The sequence below is a fragment of the Erpetoichthys calabaricus genome, chromosome 3, assembly GCF_900747795.2.
Source record: "Erpetoichthys calabaricus chromosome 3, fErpCal1.3, whole genome shotgun sequence".
NCBI classification, from domain to species: Eukaryota; Metazoa; Chordata; class Cladistia; order Polypteriformes; family Polypteridae; genus Erpetoichthys; species Erpetoichthys calabaricus.
The window spans coordinates 298,545,148-298,567,362 of record NC_041396.2 but is presented as its reverse complement, the minus strand read 5'-3'; the positions used below and the strand labels follow the sequence as shown (position 1 = coordinate 298,567,362).

Sequence of the window (22,215 nt, the reverse complement as noted above, 5' to 3'; positions counted from 1 at the left end):
CCTGCTCCACTGACAGATTGAGGAGATCTTCTCTCCCCAAACTATGCAACTCTTCAATTCCACCCGGGGGGTGTAAACGTTAAAATTTAGCATTATACAAAGTTATTGTCTGTTTTTCACCTGCATTATTATCATTCTTTAATTTAATATTATTAATTGTATCATTATGCTGCTGCTGGAGAATGTGAATTTCCCATTGGGATTAATAAAGTATCTATCTATCTATCTATCTATCTATCTATCTATCTATCTATCTATCTATCTATCTATCTATCTATCTATCTATCTATCTATCTATCTATCTATCTATCTAATCTAAACTAATTATGGGGCTCCACCCCCTGCTCGCTTCACTCGCCAACCCCTGGTCTTGGGTAACCCGAAATACATTTGAAAGAGATCACTGTCTGTCTCGGTAATTGTTACATATGTATCATGTCCACTGTCAAGATATCTGTAGGTCTATGTAATAACATGTAAATGAGAATAGCAGTGTAAGTGTTATGTTATGCAAGTATAGGGGCGGGATGCCAAAGCCTCCTCTGTTTGTGTTTTCCGTGAGTACATATAGTATTGTATTACTGTAATGTGATTCACATATGCTGTGGAGACCGGATCTTTGGGGCTGCTGTACTATCTCGGGTTATTGCTTGCGGTGCTTTAGAAGCGTGTTGTAGACGCCTGCACCTTCCGTACTATGTCGGGTTTGACTATGCTGTGTAGTGTGGACGTGTAGGGTTCTTTTTGGAGCCGTGCCTGCTTTGCTTGCGGCATTTGAGATTTGCGTTGTAGGCGCTTGCGTTCATTGATTTTATCCAGGTAGCTCCGTTAGTCGAGCTGTATCGTTTTGGAGCCGTGACCGTGTCTCCATTAGTTATACGTTGTTTACCGTTAGTAATATGGATATTTGCACTTACTGTTAATACGGAGCGTTTTCTGTCGTTGTACTGTTAGTAATGCATCACTGTAATGTGATTCACATATGCTGTGTAGTTTGGACGTGTGAGGATGCCGTATGTTTAATACGGAGCGTTCGTTTATTCTTATTACCCATCTGGTGTCGAGCCTGTGTTTTCTGTGGTTGTACTGCTAATATTGTATTACTGTAATGTGATTCACATATGTTGTGTTGCAAGTACTGTTAAAATCACTTATTTACGTTAGTTGAGCTCTTTCGTTTCTGAGCCGTGGGTACCTCGCTTGTGGTGTATAGGCGCATGTGCCCTCCGTACTATCTCGGGTGTGACTATGCTGTGCTTTGTGGACGTTTAGGGACTCCGTACTTTGTCTGGTTTGACTGTGGGGCGGGATGCCGAAGCCTCTTCTGTTTGTGTTTTCCGTGAGTACATGGAGCCGTGACCGTGTCTCCATTAGTTATACGTTGTTTACCGTTAGTAATATGGATATTTGCACTTACTGTTAATATGGAGCGTTTTCTGTGGTTGTACTGTTAGTAATGCATCACTGTAATGTGATTCACATATGCTGTGTAGTTTGGACATGTGAGGATGCCGCATCTATACTAATTAATAAAAGGCAAAGCCCTCACTGACTCACTGACTGACTGACTGACTGACTCACTCATCACTAATTGTCCAACTTCCCGTGTAGGTGGAAGGCTAATATTTGGCAGGCTGATTCCTTACAGCTTACTTACAAAAGTTAGGCAGGTTTCATTTCGAAATTCAATGCGTAATGGTCATAACTGGAACCTCTTTTTTGACAATATACTGTAATGGACGGCAGCTCGATGGCCGTGGGAGGCGGAGTTGAGTGTCACGTCATCATGCCTCCCACGTAATCACGTGAAAAGACTGTGAACGCAGTAGGGAGAAATGAAGGAAGAGCCGCAAACAGCGAAGAACAAAAAATTAATTAAACAATTGAGAAGGGAGCGAAACAATAAGAAGCGAGCGAGTGAAGCATACAAGCATCTTCATAAGGGAAACAAAGCACGGTGTAAAACGTAAGTTTAAATTAAGTTTATTGAAACGCTCCCGTTGCGGATTGCAATAACATATTCGCGAGATAAAAGAACGCAGTAGGGAGAAATGAAGGAAGAGCCGCAAACAGCGAAGAACAAAAAATTCATTAAACAATTGAGAAGGGAGCGAAACAATAAGAAGCGAGCGAGTGAAGCATACAAGCATTTTCATAAGGGAAACAAAGCACGGTGTAAAACGTAAGTTTAAATTAAGTTTATAGAAATGCTCCAGCTGCGGATTGCAATAACATATTCGCGTGATAAAAGTTTAATGAGAAGACACGAGGTATAAACGAACCACACGCCGTAGCGCAACGTTAGGGGCAACAGTTTCAACAATTCTATGATCTGCTTCTCGCAACTGAAAGACGGCACATGGCGGATGTTAGCCGACTTGCTGACCGCAACGTTAGGGGCTTCAACTCTGGCGCTGACGATAGAGATTCGATTCCCGAGAGGGGATGCAGTGAGTGTGTATGCCTGATGAGCCCAGAATTAGGGAGAAACACGTGTTGCATACTCTTTGCATTATTTGAAAGTAAACTATTAAAACCATTCTATGATCAGCTTCTGGGAACAGAAAGAGGGCACGTGGCGGATGTAAGGCGACTTGCTGACCAACCACAAGCGTAACCTGGCAGGTAACCACCCATACAGTCAGATTGTGATTCAGAAAACGAATGCCATGAATGTAATTACCACGATCTACATACTGTCAAATAAACGAAACACACGCCGTATCGCGACAGCTGTGAAAAGCGAGGTTCACAAAAAAACAGATCCTTAACAAATTGTTATTGGTATATTTTCGATCCGTTTAAAAAGGTTTTCTTTTCTTCTTAAAAAATTAAAAGCAGTACTTCACCGCAACGAAGCGCGAGAATTTGGCTATATATATCTGCTTCTCGCAATTAAAAGAGAGCACGTGGCGGATTTTAGACGACTTCATGACCAAACATAAGTGTTACCTGCCAGGTAGGGTTACCACTTTTAATACAAAAAAATAAGGGACGCATACTGCAGCGGGTGCCACATCCCAGTGCCAACACTTTGCAGACTCTACTTAAAAGACCCGCCCTCCTCACTGGACAGTTAAAAAGACCAATCAAACTAACGATGACATCAAGTATTACCCAATCAAAAGTAGGAAAGGAGGCATCTTCATAAAATGCGTGTGGGATGATTTGCATGAGACGCTGCTTTAAAAAAAATGATAAAAAAAATACGGGACAAATCCCGTGATTCAAAACGGGACGCGCAATTTCATTCTCAAATACGGCACGATTCCGTATTTTAAAGGACAGGTGGCAACCCTACAGTGCCAAGTAACCACCCATACAATCAGATTGTGATTCAGACTAGGAATGCAATGAATGTAATTACCCCGATCTACATACAAGGCGAAAGTCTTGCAACATTCAAAGATGATGGTTTGGGATAAGTACACCATACAACATAAAAGAGCTTATGAAGCCTTGAACCGAAAAAAGCAAGATCTCAGAGATCGTAAAAAAAAAAAAATAGGAGGTAATGTCGTTTTACTCGCTGTAGATTTTAGTCAAACATTACCAGTTATTCCATGAGGGAGACCAGCAGATGAACTCAACGCGTGTTTAAAATCCATGCTTCTCCCACGCTCGATTATATGTCGCGTGTTCTCGGGTAGGTACACCAAAAAATGTATACATTTAAGCATGTAATGGGCAAACAAAAAATGAGGTATACCCGAAGGCACTGCAGTAGTACTGAATGTAACTTTACTTCTTAAATGTTAATGTTTTACTGTTTAATAATTTATACGCTTCTTATTTGTTCAAATTCTTTTATCAAAATACCAGTGACAGCGCAATGCACGATAACATGGAGTGAATACACCATACGCATCCACCCATGGCCGACCTGGTGTGCGCAGATAGGAGTTGATTCTACAATAAAATAAAATAAAGATAAAAAGAGTAATACAATCATCACCCATAAAGCGGATAGTAGACGTGACGTACTATATGTGTACCAGATTTCAAGTCAATAGGTGAAACGGTTTGCGAGCTACAGGTGATTTAAAATCCTGGACAGACAAACGAATAGCCACGGTAGCAAATTACAGAAGAAGATTTTACTGTTTAATAATTTATATTTATATGAAATGTGCTTCTTATATATTACTTCATATTCTCATATGATAATGATGTTAATGTTGTTTATATTGATTTCTATGTTATTGAAACTGCATGTATGTGTGTATATGTATGATATATATATATACATATGTGTGTATACATATATATGTGTGTATATATATATATATATATATAATATATGTGTATGTGTGTGTATATATATAAATATATATAATATATGTGTATGTGTGTGTATATATATATATATATATATATAATATATGTGTATGTGTGTGTGTATATATATATATTATATATATATATATATATATATATATATATATATATATATATATATATATATACTAGCAAAATACCCGCGCTTCGCAGCGGAGAAGTAGTGTGTTAAAGAGGTTATGAAAAAGTAAAGGAAACATTTTAAAAATAACCTAACATGATTGTCAATGTAATTGTGTTGTCATTGTTATGAGTGTTGCTGTCATATATATATACAGTGATCCCTCGCTATATCGCGCTTCGCCTTTCGCGGCTTCACTCCATCGCGGATTTTATATGTAAGCATATTTAAATATATATCGCGGATTTTTCGCTGCTTCGCGGGTTTTTGCAGACAATGGGTCTTTTAATTTCTGGTACATGCTTCCTCAGTTGGTTTGCCCAGTTGATTTCATACAAGGGACGCTATTGGCAGATGGCCGAGAAGCTACCCAACTTTTTTCTTATTTCGCGGGTGGCTCTGGAATGCAACCCCCGCGATGGAGGAGGGATTACTGTATACATACACACATATATATATATATATATACACACACATATATATATATATACACACACATATATTACATATATATATATATATATACATATATATATATATATATATATATATACACACATATATATATACATATATATATATATATAATAGTATATATATATATATATATATATATATATATATATATATATATGCAGTATATATGTATATATGTATATATATATGACAGCAACACTCATAACAATGACAACACAATTACATTGACAATCATGTTACGTTATTTTTAAAATGTTTCCTTTACTTTTCATAACCTCTTTAACACACTACTTCTCCGCTGCGAAGCGCGGGTATTTTGCTAGTAGGACTATATAAATCACAGTACCGGGCAGATAATGTTTAGTAGTTTAGAAAATAAATGTCAAACAGTAACCAGTACGTAAAATGTACTTCATGAAACGGCCGGCCTATGTCCAGACCAGAGTCCGCTGTCCACCGGGCATTGCCCAAAAGCCAAAATGGCCAGTCCGCCCCTGATTAACTTTATCGTCGCATTGCTCACAATGTGGGTCGCTATATCGAACGCTCCTGTATTAGCTTTAGGCATCAGTAAGACACAGAAGCCCTTCCATTATTCCCGTATCACAATAAGTCCTTCAGATCGATTACCTTTTATTTTACAAAACACCTGTAACGGTATGCCAACACGTATGGTGCTTTACAGGTACACAAAGAGACCGTCATTCGATATATTTATAAATACAAAGGGTGCGGAGAATCTGAAAGGCCATCTTGTCTCTGTAATCGAAGCATCCTTTAAAGACTTTGAGAGAGCAAAGCGGGTGTCACCTACAGACACGTGCGGGATTTAACTAAGCCAAGCTCCAGTGAGTGAGTGAGTGAGCAGCTGGTACTAGGCGGGCCCTATCCCGCCCCTCGTCACGCTGCGCTCCGCCCCCTCTCCGCGTGAATAAAATGTGTGTCAGTAGGCCAGGTTCACGAGCGCGCTCACGTGCGCTCGGCGCGTGCCAACGCCGCGGCTCGTGCCCCAACAGCGGCCAATGAGGCGGCGCGATAGGCCGAAAAACAAAGCGTAAAAGTCCCTCCCACATCCCCGCGCCGTACAAACAAAAACATAAGAGGGTTGATGGGGCTGTCGAGGTTCAGTCAGTTTTAAGCGTGCAGGCTGCAGAGCGGAAACCAGCGAGCCACGAAGAAGAGTAAATGATGAGGGCTCGCCGTCCGACGTCAACCTGCGGCTTCTGAGCACTGGGTTAGCCACGCTACTTGGGAAACCGCGACAGAGCTACACTTCCCTGGAGAAGGCACGAAGAGACGGATACCTGGTCACATTCGCTCGATCAACCGTGGAGATGATGGACGGCAGTCCCGGTAAGAAGTTCTCATCCCGCGTTCGGCTCAGTGGCTACTGATTTGATTCTGCTGGGATTGCAGTAGTTTACCGAACCTGCATCTCTCTGCAGCACGTGAGCTGCTTAGTGCCACCGGTGAGCGCCCGCAACTGGACCTTTGGTGCCATAGTCGCTTGTAAGTTTGCCGTAGTGGGCACGTGTCTTTTGCAAGTTGACTGTGAAACTCATTTGCTTGTCTGTGGCATTGGTTATCTAAGGGGTTCTGCATTTGCAGGGGTCTGATAAACCAGTGCAGTACGTGCAATCCAGACCAGTCTTCTACTGGTTTGAAACACAGCTGCAGCAATGCTTGCCCCTGCCAATGTTCCATACTGGTCCTCCACACCTGTACTGGTGCTCATTCTTCTTCACAGTCAGTAATGCCCTGCACGGGTACTGGATTGAGTTGATGCAGACGTACTGGTCGAGATCTGCAGGCTAACTTTACTGAATGGCTGTTGTTAAAGGCACGTGGCTACCAAACTTCTCTCAGAAAAGATCTGCGCGCCCGCCGGCTGTCTAAGGTTTATTTTACCAATGGTGGTGCATACTGGTATGGGTTGGGGTGCATCTGCTGGTTCTTGGCGTGTCTTTGTGTGTGCACCAGCCTGCGTTTGTCCTTCTGTGGATGTGCGTGTACTTGTTGGTGACAATTCTGTGATCATGCCCAGTAACTGTAACTGAGCTGGGTCCATATGCCACTCTGTTCCTGTGATGCTGGCATGCTGAAGGGAACACATTAACCCTCTGTGTCGTTCTACTGGTCCGTGTGAGTGTTGCCCTGGATGCACTTCAATACTGGTTTGTAACCTACCTTTGCTAGAAGTATGCACAGTTTATACTGTATTGCCATAGGTGTACTGGTTTGTGGCACTGGTGCATTTGGGCAGATGGCACACGTCCTGGGTGTAGGTTGCATGCCCTGGTCCATTTGGTGAGTGGATTTATTGGTGACAGTCCCGTGTTCGTCCCCTGTGACTGAGTTGGGTCCATATGTCCCTCTGTTCTGATGCTGCCATGCTGGGTGCATATATTGAACGTAGTGCCACTTTACTGCTGTGTGCCAGTGTTGCACTGGATGTGTATATATTTGTGCACTTATACTGGTTTCTAACCCAGCCTTAGATAAGTGATGCACCTTGCTGCAGGTGTGCTGGTTTGTGGCACTGGTGAAGTCTCGACAGTGACCATCATCTCCCTCTAAATGGCACGTTGGGTACAGATAACACCTGTTGTTGGCACTGGTAAAAGGTTTCATGTCCTGGTCCTTTTGTGCGTGTTGGTGATTATCCTGCACTCATTCCCTATGATACTGTGCCGGGTGCGTATTGTCACTCCGCTCATACGCTGGCTGGTGACGTTGCCATGCTGTGTGTGCACACCCCATTTAGTGCCACTGCACTGGTCCATGTCGGCGCTGTACAAGGTGCACACATTCGTCCACTACTTTTTATACTGGTTTGGAACCCAGCATGATGACAAGTGTGTTATGCATTACTGCAGTTCGGGTGCTTGTGGCATTATGACCAATGTCAGAGACAGCGGGCATCCTTACCTGGCCTGGATGTGCATGAAGTGAAAGGATGGGGGAAAGACCGCATCTGCAGGGCATGGACTCCCACGAACCCATAGGTGGGCAGCCCCCCCCCGGGTTGCAAAGGTGCCCCAGATTCCCACTGGGCATCATGGAACTTGGAGTTTGCCAACACTGTGGGTGCTGCAGGACCTGGGGAACCCTACTTTGTCAGGCTCCCGCTTCACCTATAAGTGCTCCCAAGCCAGTCCTTTGGGACATCGGGTGCTACATAAAAGAGACCACCTGTCTCCGCTCTGAGAGTCAGAAAATGGAGGACACAGCTTGCCAGGAGGAGGAGGAGGGTAGTGATGAAGATGAGAAGAGAGAAAGACAAAGTATTGCTGCGCTTTGTTGCTGTACTGTGCACATGCCCTGTTTGTGTGTCACTCTGCTCCTACGTTGGGTTGTGACACCATGTTGTAGTCACATGTTTAGTTTAGTGCCACTCTACTGGTCTGTGTCCGGTGTTGTACAGGGTGCTTATATTTGCCCACTACTTTTTCAAACTGGTTTCTAAGCCAGCTTCACTAGAAGTACCCGCCCAGATGGACCGCTTTGTGACACTAGCGCATTTGGACAGGTAACTCCCAGTTTCGGATGCATGCCGTGGTCCCTTTTGTGAGTTGACCTGCTGGTGACAATCCTGCACTCGTCCCTAATCACTGTGCTGGGTTTCCGTACGTCACTCTGCTCGTGCGCTGGCTGGTGACGCTGCCATGTTGTACGGACATGTTGACTTTAGTGCTATCATGCTGGTCCGTGTTGGTCTTGCGCTGGGTGATAGTTGTAGTGCTTTATGGCATTAGGGCAGGTCACACCTCTAAAGGAGCCCACCCCCTGGTCCTGTGCTCGTGTGCGTGTTGGTGACAATCCTGTGCTCCTCCCCTGTCACTGTGCTGTCTGACTGGGTCGAGTCCAAATGTCTGTCTGCTCTTACACCGACTTGTGATGCCGTCATGTTGTGTGCCTACGTTAAGCTTGGTGCACTTCTGCTGGTCTGTGTTATAAGCTGGGTGATATTTATCTGCCACTCTTCTATTCGTTTGTGTCCCAATGTCACTTGAAGTATATGCTGTGCCATTCTACTGCTTTGTGGCACTGGGGCAGATCATGCTTTGTCTGGGTGCATTTAAAGTGTTGGTGATGATCCTGAGCTCATGTCGTCTAAAGGGGGGCACAAACAGCTGGTCATGCTGGACTATTTTTGTCTTTTTTTTTTTTTTTCCAGGGGGGGCTAAGCAGGGTATTACTTTTAAAAATAGAAGCACCAAAATGATTCCTCAGAGTGGTGCCATTCATAAGAAGGTTTCAGACAGAGCCTTTGCACTTTTAGATCCACAAAGTGGGTGATGGTAACAAATCTGTGAAATCTCGGTGGGCTTACAATTTTTTTATTTTTTTTTTGTAACGCCCTCTCAACTGCATACAACCACATGGGCACAGTTTGGGTTTTCTTGTCCCGTTTGTTCCCTGCCTGCCACAAAGGAGAGACTTCTAGTTTGCCCACATATTGGGAACCTTTTCAAAGCCCAAAGATCCAACTTCACGTGCAGAGGAAGCCATCGCAAAATGAAACGGGACAAGCAGTGGAGCCACACGACCCAGTAAGGTGCCATTAAAGAATTGGCATTTGGAAGAGAGGGTGGTCCACTGCATCGTTTTTTTTTTTCGGGGATGGGGGTCTGTCACTGGCTGTGTAGCTCACTTCACAGGACTTACTTATCGGTGAGTTGAGAGAAGAGAGTGGGTACTACTTGCCTCCCCGCCCCCCCCAAACCCCCCCCCCCCAAATATAACTGGTCCTTTTTTTTCTTCTTCTTCGTACAATCAAGTTGAACTTCTAGAAAAACAAAATTACGAGAAAGTGAAAAAGGAAACAAACAAAACCGAACTCGACGTCCACCCAAAGCCCCCTAAAGTCTCTGGTGTGTTAACCACAGTGTGGACGCATTGCTTGTTCTCCACAGATTGTGGGGGCTTCCTGCATCTTTACTTGAGGTTTGGATTTTGGAATGAAAGCAGCTGTCGACGAGACCCCACTGCAACAAATCTTCAAGGACCAAGCTGAAAAAAAAAATATATATGCCAACTATTTAAACACGTTTATGTTCGGGAGAATGGCAGCGGGTCAGAATATTTACCCTTAGGACCCCTGCAGATTTTGATTGTTGTTTTTTCTTTCTTCTTCCTTAGCGACCCCATGTAACTTTTTTTTTTTTTCTTCGACTTCTCCATAAAAATGAATCGATAACCGAAGATCCCATCCATCTGTTGCTGGTTGAAGCTCCTGTGGAGCCCTAGGTGGCATTTTGTGCTTCCCTTTACAGTAGTTAACACAATAGCACCCCTCAGTGTCTATAGAGTAGGCAGAAAAGTCCGGGAGCGCATGCCCCTTGACTTACCTAAACGATGCCCCTCAGTGTCCAAAGTGTACTTCCAGAATTATTAGACTTTGAGGACCTTCCCCCTTGGTGTCCGCACTGCGTGCGCTCTTTGACTTACCAAAATGGTGCTCCTTTGCTGTCCATTAGTGCACTTTCAGTATTCTTAGACTTCGAGGGCCTTCCCAATTGGCACCTGTAGTGCCCCTTGACTCCCCAAAATGGTGTCCCATCCTGTCCATTAGCACACTTACATATTATTGTATTATAAGACTTTGAGGATTGGGGTGGGCTCCCCATCGATACCTGTAGTGTAGATGTAACAGAAAGATCTGGAGCGTGTGTGTGCCTCTTAACCTGCTTAGCGTTAGTCCTGAGTGTCACTCGAGCAATTTCTGTAGTCACATCTCACGTAGGCGTTAGGGGCGAGGGTTACTCGGACTGTAAAAGTGCTAACGGTGTTAATACTGAGCGTTACCCAGACAACAGAGTAGGTGTGGTTTATGTAAGTTCAGGCCCAAGTGTTACCTGGACAACAGAGTAGGCGTGTCCTATGTAAGCATTAGGCCTGAGTGTTACCCAGGCAACTGTGTAGGCGTGTCCTATGTAAGCATTAGGCCTGAGCATTACCTGGGAAACAGTGTAGGTGTGTCCTATGTAAGCATTAGACCTGAGCGTTACCCGGGCAATGGTGTAGGCGTGTCCTACATAAGCATTAGGTCTGAGTGTTACCCAGGTAACGGTGTAGGCGTGTCCTACATAAGCATTAGGTCTGAGTGTTACCCAGGTAACGGTGTAGGCGTGTCCTACGTAAGCATTAGGCCTGAGCGTTACCTGAGCAACGGTGTAGGCGTGTCCTACATAAGCATTAGGCCTGAGTGGTACCCAGGCAACTGTGTAGGCGTGTCCTATGTAAGCATTAGGCCTGAGCGTTACCTGAGCAACGGTGTAGGCGTGTCCTACATAAGCATTAGGCCTGAGTGTTACCTGAGCAACGGTGTAGGCGTGTCCTACGTAAGCATTAGGCCTGAGTGTTACCTGAGCAACGGTGTAGGCGTGTCCTACGTAAGCATTAGGCCTGAGTGTTACCTGAGCAACGGTGTAGGCGTGTCCTACGTAAGCATTAGGCCTGAGTGTTACCTGAGCAACGGTGTAGGCGTGTCCTACGTAAGCATTAGGCCTGAGTGTTACCTGAGCAATGGTGTAGGCGTGTCCTACATAAGCATTAGGCCTGAGTGGTACCCAGGCAACTGTGTAGGCGTGTCCTATGTAAGCATTAGGCCTGAGTGTTACCTGAGCAACGGTGTAGGCGTGTCCTACATAAGCATTAGGCCTGAGCGTTACCCAGGCAACGGCGTAGGCGTGTCCTATGTAAGCATTAGGCCTGAGCGTTACCCAGGCAACGGTGTAGGTGTGTCCTATGTAAGCATTAGGCCTGAGCGTTACCTGGGTAACAATGTCGGCATGTCCTATGTAAGCATTAAGCCAGAGTGTTACCCAGGCAACGGCGTAGGCGTGTCCTACGTAAGTGTTAGGCCTGAGCGTTACCCAGGCAACGGCGTAGGCGTGTCCTACGTAAGTGTTAGGCCTGAGCGTTACCTGAGCAACGGTGTAGGCGTGTCCTACGTAAGTATTAGGCCTGAGCGTTACCCAGGCAACGGTGTAGGTGTGTCCTATGTAAGCATTAGGCCTGAGCGTTACCTGGGTAACAATGTCGGCATGTCCTATGTAAGCATTAAGCCAGAGTGTTACCCGGGCAACGGTGTAGGCGTGTCCTATGTAAGCATTAGGTCTGAGTGTTACCCAGGCAACGGTGTAGGCGTACCTTACATAACCATTAGGCCCGAGTGTTACCTGATCAATGGTGTAGGCGTGTCCTATGTAAGCATTAGGCCAGAGTATTACCCAGGCAATGGTGTAGGCGTGTCTTCCATTAGCATCAGACCCAAGCGTCACCTGAGCTACGGTTTTTCAGCTGCCCAGGGGTTGCCCGCTCTTGACAATGAGACAAGCAGTGGTGCCGAGGAGCCTCTCACCAGCAGGGATGACTAAGTGAGTCGGTCTTCAGGCAGTGAAACTGAAAGCAATTCTGATGAATGCCCACTTCAATCCAAATGATGTAACAGATTACCCTCTGTGTACTCTTAACACTAAGGGGGTAACCCCCCCCCCCACACACCTCCTCTGCCCCTGCCATGCCCTTCTCTTAACATGGACCCCCAAGTCTTACACTGTAGTAAGCCTGACTGTGTGCTCTTAATACCCCCCCCCCCCGCACTCCCCCCTATCACCTGTCCTCAATGCATCATATAACTCCCTTATATGCTCTCTTACCACTAAGGAGGGGAGTGTATGCTATTGGTGTTCTAACATTAAATGGAAGCTTTTTTTAATTTTTTTACTTCCATGTTATTCAATTGGGGGGCACCAGCGATGAACTTTGTCTAACGGGGGCTCCATATGAGTTTTAACTGGCATTGTCAGAGGAGAGGAAAACAAAAACTCAGTCGGCATCAATGGGGGAAAATAAACCTCCAGGGTGATCGACGGTGAATTGTAAAAGACAAAACTGTACACAGTCGCGGTCGTGGACCCCTCAGCCAACTGGCTGAACTACTGGGCATTCTGTCTTAGAGTCTGTGCTGGGCAGTCCAGTCTGATGCCCAAATCTTCCCAATAGTTCAATTAGCTTCTTGATCTCTGATGATCCCAGGCAGTGGCACCGAGTGCCACATCAAGATAACAAGAAGACCAAATGCCATACGTGACCATTTATGGTTCCTGAAAGAACTATCAGATTCTGGAAAGACCCTTCATTTATTTAGATCTGTCACAAGTTCCCTAAAGGACCTTGAATAGATGACCCAGAAACGGATTTCTGAAATCCCAGTGGGCTCCTGATTTTTGAAAGCTCTCTCGCTGCACACACTCGCACGGGCTCCCTTGGGGTCTTCTGATTCCTTGTAACGTCTGGTAGATGGGATACCAGAGTTGTGTTCTGTCCGCTTATCCGGGAACTTTTCAAAAAAGTAGTAGTGCTGGTAGTGCTGGTATTTTCTATTATTATTATTATTATTATCATTAGTAGTATTTAGTATTATTATTTGTTAAAATGTAAGTTATTAGTAGTAGTAGTACTGGTAGTCATTTTATTATTATTATTAGTAGTGGTATTTTAAATTATTAATAATAATAATAAACTACTAAAAATACAACTAATAATAGAGATTATTAAGTATTGTATTTTATTAGTAGAAGATTTTATTATTAGTAGTAGTGGTATTTTCAATTAATAATAATAAACTACTAATATACAACTAATAATAGAGATTATGAAGTATTATATTACTATTAGTAGTAGTTTTATTAATATTAGTAGTTATTTTCTATTTATTAGATTCAATTTATATTTATTAGTAGTATCGGTAGTAGTTTTTATTATCAATAGTAATGATATTTTCACTTATTATTAATAATAATAATAATCAATAGTATACAACTAATAATAAATACTAATAATAATAATATAAAATACACCTAATAATACTTGTATTATTAAGTATTGTATTTTGTGGTAGTAGTTTTTTAAATGTTATTGTATTTTAATGTTACTAGTAGTGGTAGTATTTTAAAATTTGTAGGTATTATTAATAGTGGTGGCAGTACTGGTATTTTTTTAATTACTAGTTGTATTTTCTATTACTATTAGTAGTAGTGAGCATGGGAAAGACGCTATATAAATTGAATTATTATTATTGGCAGTATAGTAGTAATTATTATTATTGTACGTTATAAGTAGGTTGTAGTTGCAGTATTTTTAAGTATTATGATTAGTTATTATTATTATTATTTGTGGTGGTGGTGGTTTTGTTTTTTAAATCTTTGTTTTTCAGTAGTATTAGTATAAGTTATTTTTGTTGTACCTTATGCCACAGGTGATACTGTTGGCCATATCGAGTAACACAGAGTAACAGTACTCGTACCCTGGAACATTATTACAATTATTATCACCACTACATCTAATTAGGCGTTCATTTGCTGTATAAAGAGAACAAAATGAAGAAATGTTGTGATTTGTGCTTCTTTGTTCATTTCTTGTTCTGTTTAAAGCTGACATAAGAAATGCTAATGCGGTGGAGTCAGGTAGGGGCGGCCATGGTGGTGGGGGTTCGGGGGTCCTGCTCCTGATGTCCTCGCGCTCCTCCTCTGCAGGCTGCACTGACCGGTCCCGGGCTCTCGTATTCTGTTCTCCCCGCCCGCACACTGCGCCCCCAAAACCCCCACCACTGCCGTGGTGAGTGACATCGTGTCTGTGATGTGACAAGTAGCCGAGTGTTGGCATCACGTTGCGCTTCTTTTCCTATTAAACGCGCGCCACCCTTCCGCTTAAAGAAATAAAAGAAAGAAAAAAAAGAGAGAGAACGTGTTGTGTGGTGATTTCCAGTCCCCAGAAAACTCCTCTATGCACACTCCAAACCCCCAACCCAATTTCCCCTGTCAGTCCATGACGAAGGGCAACACGAGTCACGTGGATCTTGACCGCCGCGGGTCCGGTAGGCTACAGGGTTAGTCGGTACAGCGTGCCGACGCGGCCACCTGACCGGATTGAGAAGGGGATTTGCTTTACCGGCTTACTTACTTCCTTTCACGCCGCTGCCGCCGTCACGTTGCTCGTTTTTAACTTCTGCACGACATTCGAGTCCCCAGTCAAGGTTTAAAAATAAATCGTTATCGACTAGAGAGAGTGCTGCCGCATTGTTCCTCTTGCAGCCGCAGTCACGTTGCGTATCCTCGGACGGCTCGGCGCTGCGCCTTCAGCTTTTTTTTCTTTTATTCGCTCGGCATTGCGGCACCGACACCAGCGGCATTTCAGGAAGTCCGTTAAGCAAATGTGACCAAGAAAGGCAACGTGCGAATATCGGGCTGAAACGCTGCGGGGATGGCACTGCAAAGCGAACTTTACATGGCAGACCGGGAGGGTTTGGGATGGGTACAAGAGCACGGAGGACCACCCCATGTCTCAACAATGGGATCCGCTACTGAGCTCAAGGGCATTCATGGCACCATCCAAGTATCTCACTCAATCGGTGGCAAATCGGGACACCGTGCTAAAGAAACAAACCCCCAGGTCAGTGCCATCCTAGTGTAAAAAGAAATGTGACTGCAGATTAGAGTCATGGCATCACCTTTGAGGTTTTATCTGCCAGGCTGTTAGCCCACGGAGTTAAAGAAACAAACCACTGACTTGGTGCCACAGTGCCATCCTAGTTTAACACTTCTGTCTTGGATTCATGGCACCATCTTTGCGTTTAGATCTACTGGTCTATTAGGCTGCTGAATAAAAATTAAAAAAAAATCATCTTGTTGCAATGGTGCCCTAATAATGCCATGCTCAAGAAAAATGGGACCCCTGATTAGAGTTATAGCACCACCTTTGTGCTCAGATCTACAGCTCTGCCAGGCCGTTAGCCCATTGAGTTAAAGAAACAAACCACTGACTTGGTGCCACAGTGCTATCCTAGATTCACACTCCTGAGTTAGAGTCCTGGCACCACCTTTGAGCTCAGATCTACAGCTCTGCCAGTCTGTTAGCCTGCTGAGCTAAATAAACAACCCCCAGCTTGGTGCCCCCAGTGTTGTGTCCAGATGTGTGAGTGCATTAGTGTGATGAGTTGAAACCACCGCTTAGAGTCCTGGCACCACCCTTGAGCTCTGCCAGTCTGTTAGCCCATTGAGCTAAAGAAACAAAGCGCCAGGCTGGTGTCATACCCAGAAGATATGGCACCCCAGCTTAGTGTCATGGCACCACCCTTGAGCTCTGCCAGTCTGTTAGCTCAATGAGGTAAAGAAACAAAGCGCCAGGCTGGTGTCACAGTGTCATACCCAGAAGATATGGCACCCCAGCTTAGTGTCATGGCACCACCCTTGAGCTCTGCCAGTCTGTTAGCCCAATGAGCTAAAGAAACAAAGCGCCAGGCTGGTGTCACAGTGCCATACTGGTGTCATACCCAGAAGATATGGCACCCCAACTTAGTGTCATGGCAGTACCCTTGAGCTCTGCCAGTCTGTTAGCCCAATGAGCTAAAGAAACAAAGCGCCAGGCTGGTGTCATACCCAGAAGATATGGCACCCCAACTTAGAGTCATGGCACCAGCCTCGCTATCAGATCTACCAGTCTATTCATCCACTGAGCTCACAAAACAAACCCCCAGCTCTGTGCCACGTGCCATCTTAATATCACACTCATGACTTGGAGTCATTACAGATCTGCCAGTCTGTTAGTCTGCTGAGCTAAAGGCATATTGAACTCAAATCTGAGATGTGCCAATCTGTACACTTGATCTCAGATCTACCAATGTATCTTCCCAGTGAGCTACAGAATCAAACTCTCCAACTTTCAGCGATGGTGCCATGCCAGTCTTGAACTCAAATCTCAGATCTGCCACTTGAATTCTGATCCGCTAGCACTTGCCCTCTAAGCTCAGGGTCATAACAGTGCCATGAAACCATCACAATCTTAAACTCCGATCTTTAGGTCCAGGAGTGTATTAACCCTTTCAGCTAAAGAAACAAAAAGCCAGTTAGGTAAAATGGTGCCATCCTGGTGTTGTATTCAGATGTGCCAGTTCTTTTGCTGGCCGAGCTGAATAAATAAAGTTAATCACATTCCAGCCTCAAACTTAGTGGGGTAATGGACTGGAATTTCTTCATTTCTGAGAATTTGTGAATTTCCCATGGGATTAATAAAGTATCTATCTATCTATCTATCTATCTATCTATCTATTATATAGTGCCTTTCATATCTATCTATCTATCTATCTATAGTGCCTTTCATATCTCTATCTATCTATCTATCTATTAGATAGATAGATAGATATGAAAGGCACTATATAATAGATAGATAGATAGATAGATAGGATATATGAAAGGCACCATATAATAGATAGATAGATAGATATATAGTGCCTTTCATATCTATCTATCTATCTATCTAATACTTTGAGGCTGCGCACATTAGAATAACGCACCTTGCAAAGTGGCGCTGTATAAAATATAGATTGGCATAAGGGCATTAAGTGCTAAATGTGGCATCTGAGAAAAGCAAGTAAACTTACCCCTTTAAGAATGGTCGTTGTGTCGTTTAGGACTGCATTGACTGATTTGGGGGTTTGGGGGGGGAGCGGGTTAACTTGAATGTCCCTTACTTTAAAATGCGACGCACAGAGATGCGCGTCTCAAAGCATAAAGCGCAGCGCATTGTGACGTTTTACCCGTTTTTTAAATCTCATGTGGACTGTTGTGTTGACCATAAAGGGAAAACAATACCCAAAGGCAGACCACGTCATAAAGTCTATGAAAAGGCGCTATATAAAGAGGGATTCTTTTCTTAAAGCTGTCGCTGATAACTCAATACATGAAGACTCTTATCTTTATAGCTCTATCTATACTGTATAAAGGCGCTATATAACAATGGGCGGCTGGGTCATGGGAGTACTCCTTATAAAACTCGGTGCAATACATGAAGGTAGAATTTTTTTTATGCTATTCATTACAAGATGCTATAATGGGAGTGGGAGTGCCCCGTGTAAAAGGTTTTAAAATTAATGAAAGCCGACTATTTAATAAGGTGCGTTCTTACAGTCCTATCTATGAAAAGGCGCTATATAAAGAGGGACCACCTTCTACAACCTGGTGCTGCAGTGGACATTACGAAGGGTGGTCCAATACTTCCAGACAAGCTACTTTAATTCCACTAGCCGTGTATAGGTTCTCTATAAAGAGGGACCACCATCTAAAACGTTTTGCTCCAGTGCTCATTAAGAAGGGCAGGCGACTCCTGATGATTTCTTTTAGTGCGATAAGGATGGACTACTGTGTCATGAGGGTACTCTTCATAAATCTTATAGTGCGATACTTGAAAGCATGCATTACTGATAAGAGTTCTATCCTTTAGAAGACGCTATATAAGGATAGATGGCGGTGTCGTGGCTGTACTCGATATAAAAGGTTTTAAAATAAATGAAAGCTTGAATAATTAATGAAGACAGACCGTTGCTCCAGCACTACGTGTGAAAAGGCACTATAAAATGACGGACTGCCCGTAAAAAGGCAGGTCATAAAGTGCATTTTTGCAGTGTCATCGATTAAAAAGGCACTGTATAAGAAGGTGACCCTTTGTCAGACCTGGCCACCACCACATACGCACACACTTTTAACGAAGGTTCGATTCATGTGTTCATTTTCCTGTCCGACGCTTCATTATGATAATTGTGCTGCTATATATGGCAGTGTGGCATACTGGTTAAGGCTCTGGGTGGGTTCAAATCGGTGTGACCCTGAGGATGTCTCTTCACCTACCTGCACTCCAACTGGAGAAACGAAAGAAAGTGAACCAATTGTATGTTAAATGTTGTAAGTCGCCTTGGATGCAGTATTAATAATAATATAGCGCCTTGCTTGTGTCCTTTCTGGTTTGCTCACACACATCTGTCTACTTTTTTTTTCCGATCATCCTCTGCAAGGCTGTTCTTCAGCTCTCGTCAGGCTTGTGTGTGTCGGTGCCCAGGTGTAAAGGAGGCCCTTTATGTTGTCGTTGTTCTAATTTTTCTGTGAAATTCCACATCCGAGTTCCAGTTATTTATAGCTGCGTGCGTATTTTCTAAGCACTTGGCACTTCATTTGGCATCTGAACTTGGAAAGCTTCAGCGGAATGTTCTTGCAGGAATTCCTGAGCTTTTTTTTTTTTTTTTTTTTTTTTTTTTGCAACGTTTAATCGAGATTCTTGGAGCAATGCGGTTCCCATGGCAACTAGCAAACAACGTGCCTGCTAAAAACCCCTCCGTGAAGGGAGCGCGGGCACGACCGTTTTCTTATTAACAGTAAACACCCCCGAGTAGACTGGCAAGGGCGCGCCCGAAGTAGCTCACGTGAACGCGTTTTCCCAGCCACGTGCCGCGCGTGAGCCTGGACGCTCCTATTGTGCCACCGGCGATGGGTCAGTAGGTCAATAACTTCATCAGTGTCACGTTTTTGTGTGTGTGTGTGTGTGTTTCACTTCCATGTTTATGTCATCCCCTGCTAGCGGCGATCTGGCAACGCCCGGCTTTACATCTTAACCTTTGGCTAAAAAAAGCAACCCGCTTCCATTATTTATGCGCATTCGTTGCTGTCACAGTCGCGAGGGTTGCATTTTGTTATTGTTGGAGGCGACAACGTGACAAGTAAGCGCGTGTGGGGGAAAAAAGAGCGAGAAAGGGAAGGCGGGGCTGAGCGAAATGACGTTGCGCATCACTCTAGAGCAACGCCTGCCGCTGATTGGTGGGTAGAAAAGGAGGGGGCGGATCAGTATTCTTGCGGCGGAATGTCTACGAACTCTTAGCGCATAAAAGAAGAGAACATTCTGTAGGCCGTCTGCTCCCAAAGACATCGGCGTGTTTTGACGTATACATTAGGATTTTTTTTCCGCAGGCTGATTCCCGATTTTCTTCCCTTCTCATGCGTGGCACTTGTTTCTTCACTTAGCACACTATGTTCTCGCTTTTCTGTCTACTGATCTCTGCCATCGTCATTGGCCAAGGTCCACGTTATTTCACGTTTAGCCACAGCCATTTGGGGGTGGCAAGTAGGGCGACCGCCACAGCCCCCAAGGGGCCTCGCTTTTGAGGTCCGCTTGTCCCGTTTGAGCGGATTTGAGTTATATTCTCCCGTTATATTTTGAAAAAGTTCGCGTGGTATCTTGCAAAATTTTAAATGAATACTGTAATGAGAAAATCCGGTGTATGTTAATATTAAATTCGCGCGCAAGTTTATACAGTCCACGGTAACAGCGTTTAACGTGACCAGCCCCGCGTGGAGTTTGTCAGCCCTAGGCCTCCGCACACCCCTAAGGCAGCCTCTGGATGTTAATGCTATAGCGCCTTTCATTGATGCATCGTATGGTATGGCATTTCTTGTTTTGACTTTCCCAATCGGTGCCTGAAGTCCGAATTAATTGAAATTTGAAATCGGTGTGGGGTTTAGACTATTGCATAGAGTTCATGCTATCTAGAGAAAGTGCACTATGAAAAGATGGACCACCACGGTGGTCATTATGAAGGATGGCAGAGTATATAAAGACTATTTTAAATCGATACAAATTGTGGTGCGGTCTATGAAAATGCACTATATAAGGATGGACTGTTGTGTCATGGGATACTCAATTAAAAAATAATACAATTCACAAAGGCAGCCCTATAGAAATAGATAGATAGATAGATAGATAGATATTCCACAGACTATCTATCTATCTATCTATCTATCTATCTATCTATAAGCCCCCTTGGGGAAAGACTTTGAGGCTGCGCACATTGGAATAACGCACCCTGCAATGTGGTCTCTATAAAATAAAGATGGATTGGCATAAGGGCATTAAGTGCTAAATGTGGCATCTGAGAAAAGCAAGTAAAGGTACCCCTTTCAGAATGGTCGTTGTGTCGTTTAGGACTGCATCGACTGATTTTGGGGGGGTTGCGGATTAACTTGATTGTCCCTTACTTTAAAATGCGAGCACAGAGACGCGCGTTTCAAAGCATAAAGCGCAGCGCATTGTGACGTTTTACACGTTTTTTAAATCTCATGTGGACTGTTGTGTTGACTATAAAGGGAAAACAATGCCCAAAGGCAGGTCATAAAGTCTATGAAAAGGCGCTATATAAAGAGGGATTCTTTTCTTAAAGCTGTCGCTGATAATACATGAAGACTTTTTTTTTATAGCTCTATCTATACTGTATAAAGGCGCTATATAACAATGAATGGCTGGGTCATGGGAGTACTCCTTGTAAAACTCGGTGCAATACATGAAGGTAGAATGTTTTGTGCTATTCATTACAAGGCGCTATAATGGGAGTCTATCTATCTATAAATATATATATAAAATACACACACACGTATACATTTGTAAACTGCTGCCTCCATAATCATAATGGAACTAAACTTGAAAGCAGACTACTTTTTATAGTGCTGGCCATTAGGGGGCGCTATACAAGGATAGACTGCCGTGTCATGACAGCACAAAATTTAAAGCAGACTATTCCTTACAGTGTTATCTATGAAAAGGCACTATATAAAGAGAAATCGCCTTCTAAAACCTGTTGCCACATCGGTCATTATGAAGGATGACACAATACATACAAAAATGACAGTTTCTTAGAGTGCTGTCTGTTGGAAGGCGCTATATAAGAATGGATTGCTGCGGCATTTGAGTACCCCTCAGAACAGGTTATGTGATTCATGGAGGTAGACTCTTTTTCTTGGAGTGAGTGCTATCTATTAAAAGGCATTATATAAAGATGCAGTGCTGAATTTTGGTCGGTCCTCCTTGTAAAAGGTAGCACTAAACGTGAAGGAAGACTACCTCATGAAGTGCATGTTTACAGAATTTCCTATATAGTGCCTTTCTCATAACGAGGAATATTCTTGAAGCATCTGTTTCTCATTATGAAGGAAGGGGCAATATATGAAGACAGATGATTTCTTATAGGGCTGTCTCTCTCATTTGAAAGGCACACTCGTGTTGTGCATTTCGAAATTGAGTAGCACCTTACACAATCACAATGGCCCAGGAAGGTTTACCAAGCACTCTGCTTTTGAATTCAGCACACTGTTACAATTTTATAGCGCCTTTCAACATCAGTGCTTGCCAGATCATTTTTTTTTTCTTTTCTTTTTAGGGTCTCACCAGTGAGCTCAATCAGCCATGATAAATAAGGAATAATAATAGCACATTTTATTTATATAGCGCCTTTCCCATGCTCAAGGCACTTGGTGACCGAAGCCCACAGGACAGACACGGATATGACACAAATTCAAACAAATTTTTAATCCTTCAGTTATGGGCTGACCATTCATGTAGTTTATGGTCAAGGAGGCTGCAGCCCATTCTTTCAACCCTGGGCACGAGGCAGGAAATAA

At 43.7% G+C, this 22,215-nt stretch overlaps 1 protein-coding gene across 1 annotated transcript in view; it reads left to right on the top strand.

The window, feature by feature from the left end:
* Positions 1 to 6,050: 6,050 nt before the first annotated feature.
* The window catches only part of nr1d4a (nuclear receptor subfamily 1, group D, member 4a), a 49,350-nt gene continuing 33,185 nt past the window's right edge, over positions 6,051 to 22,215 (top strand). Inside the window, exon 1 of the mRNA XM_028798577.2 lies at positions 6,051 to 6,289. Coding sequence (XP_028654410.1) covers positions 6,271 to 6,289 — 19 coding nt within the window. The 5' untranslated portion in view covers positions 6,051 to 6,270. The remainder of the gene's footprint in view (positions 6,290 to 22,215) is intronic.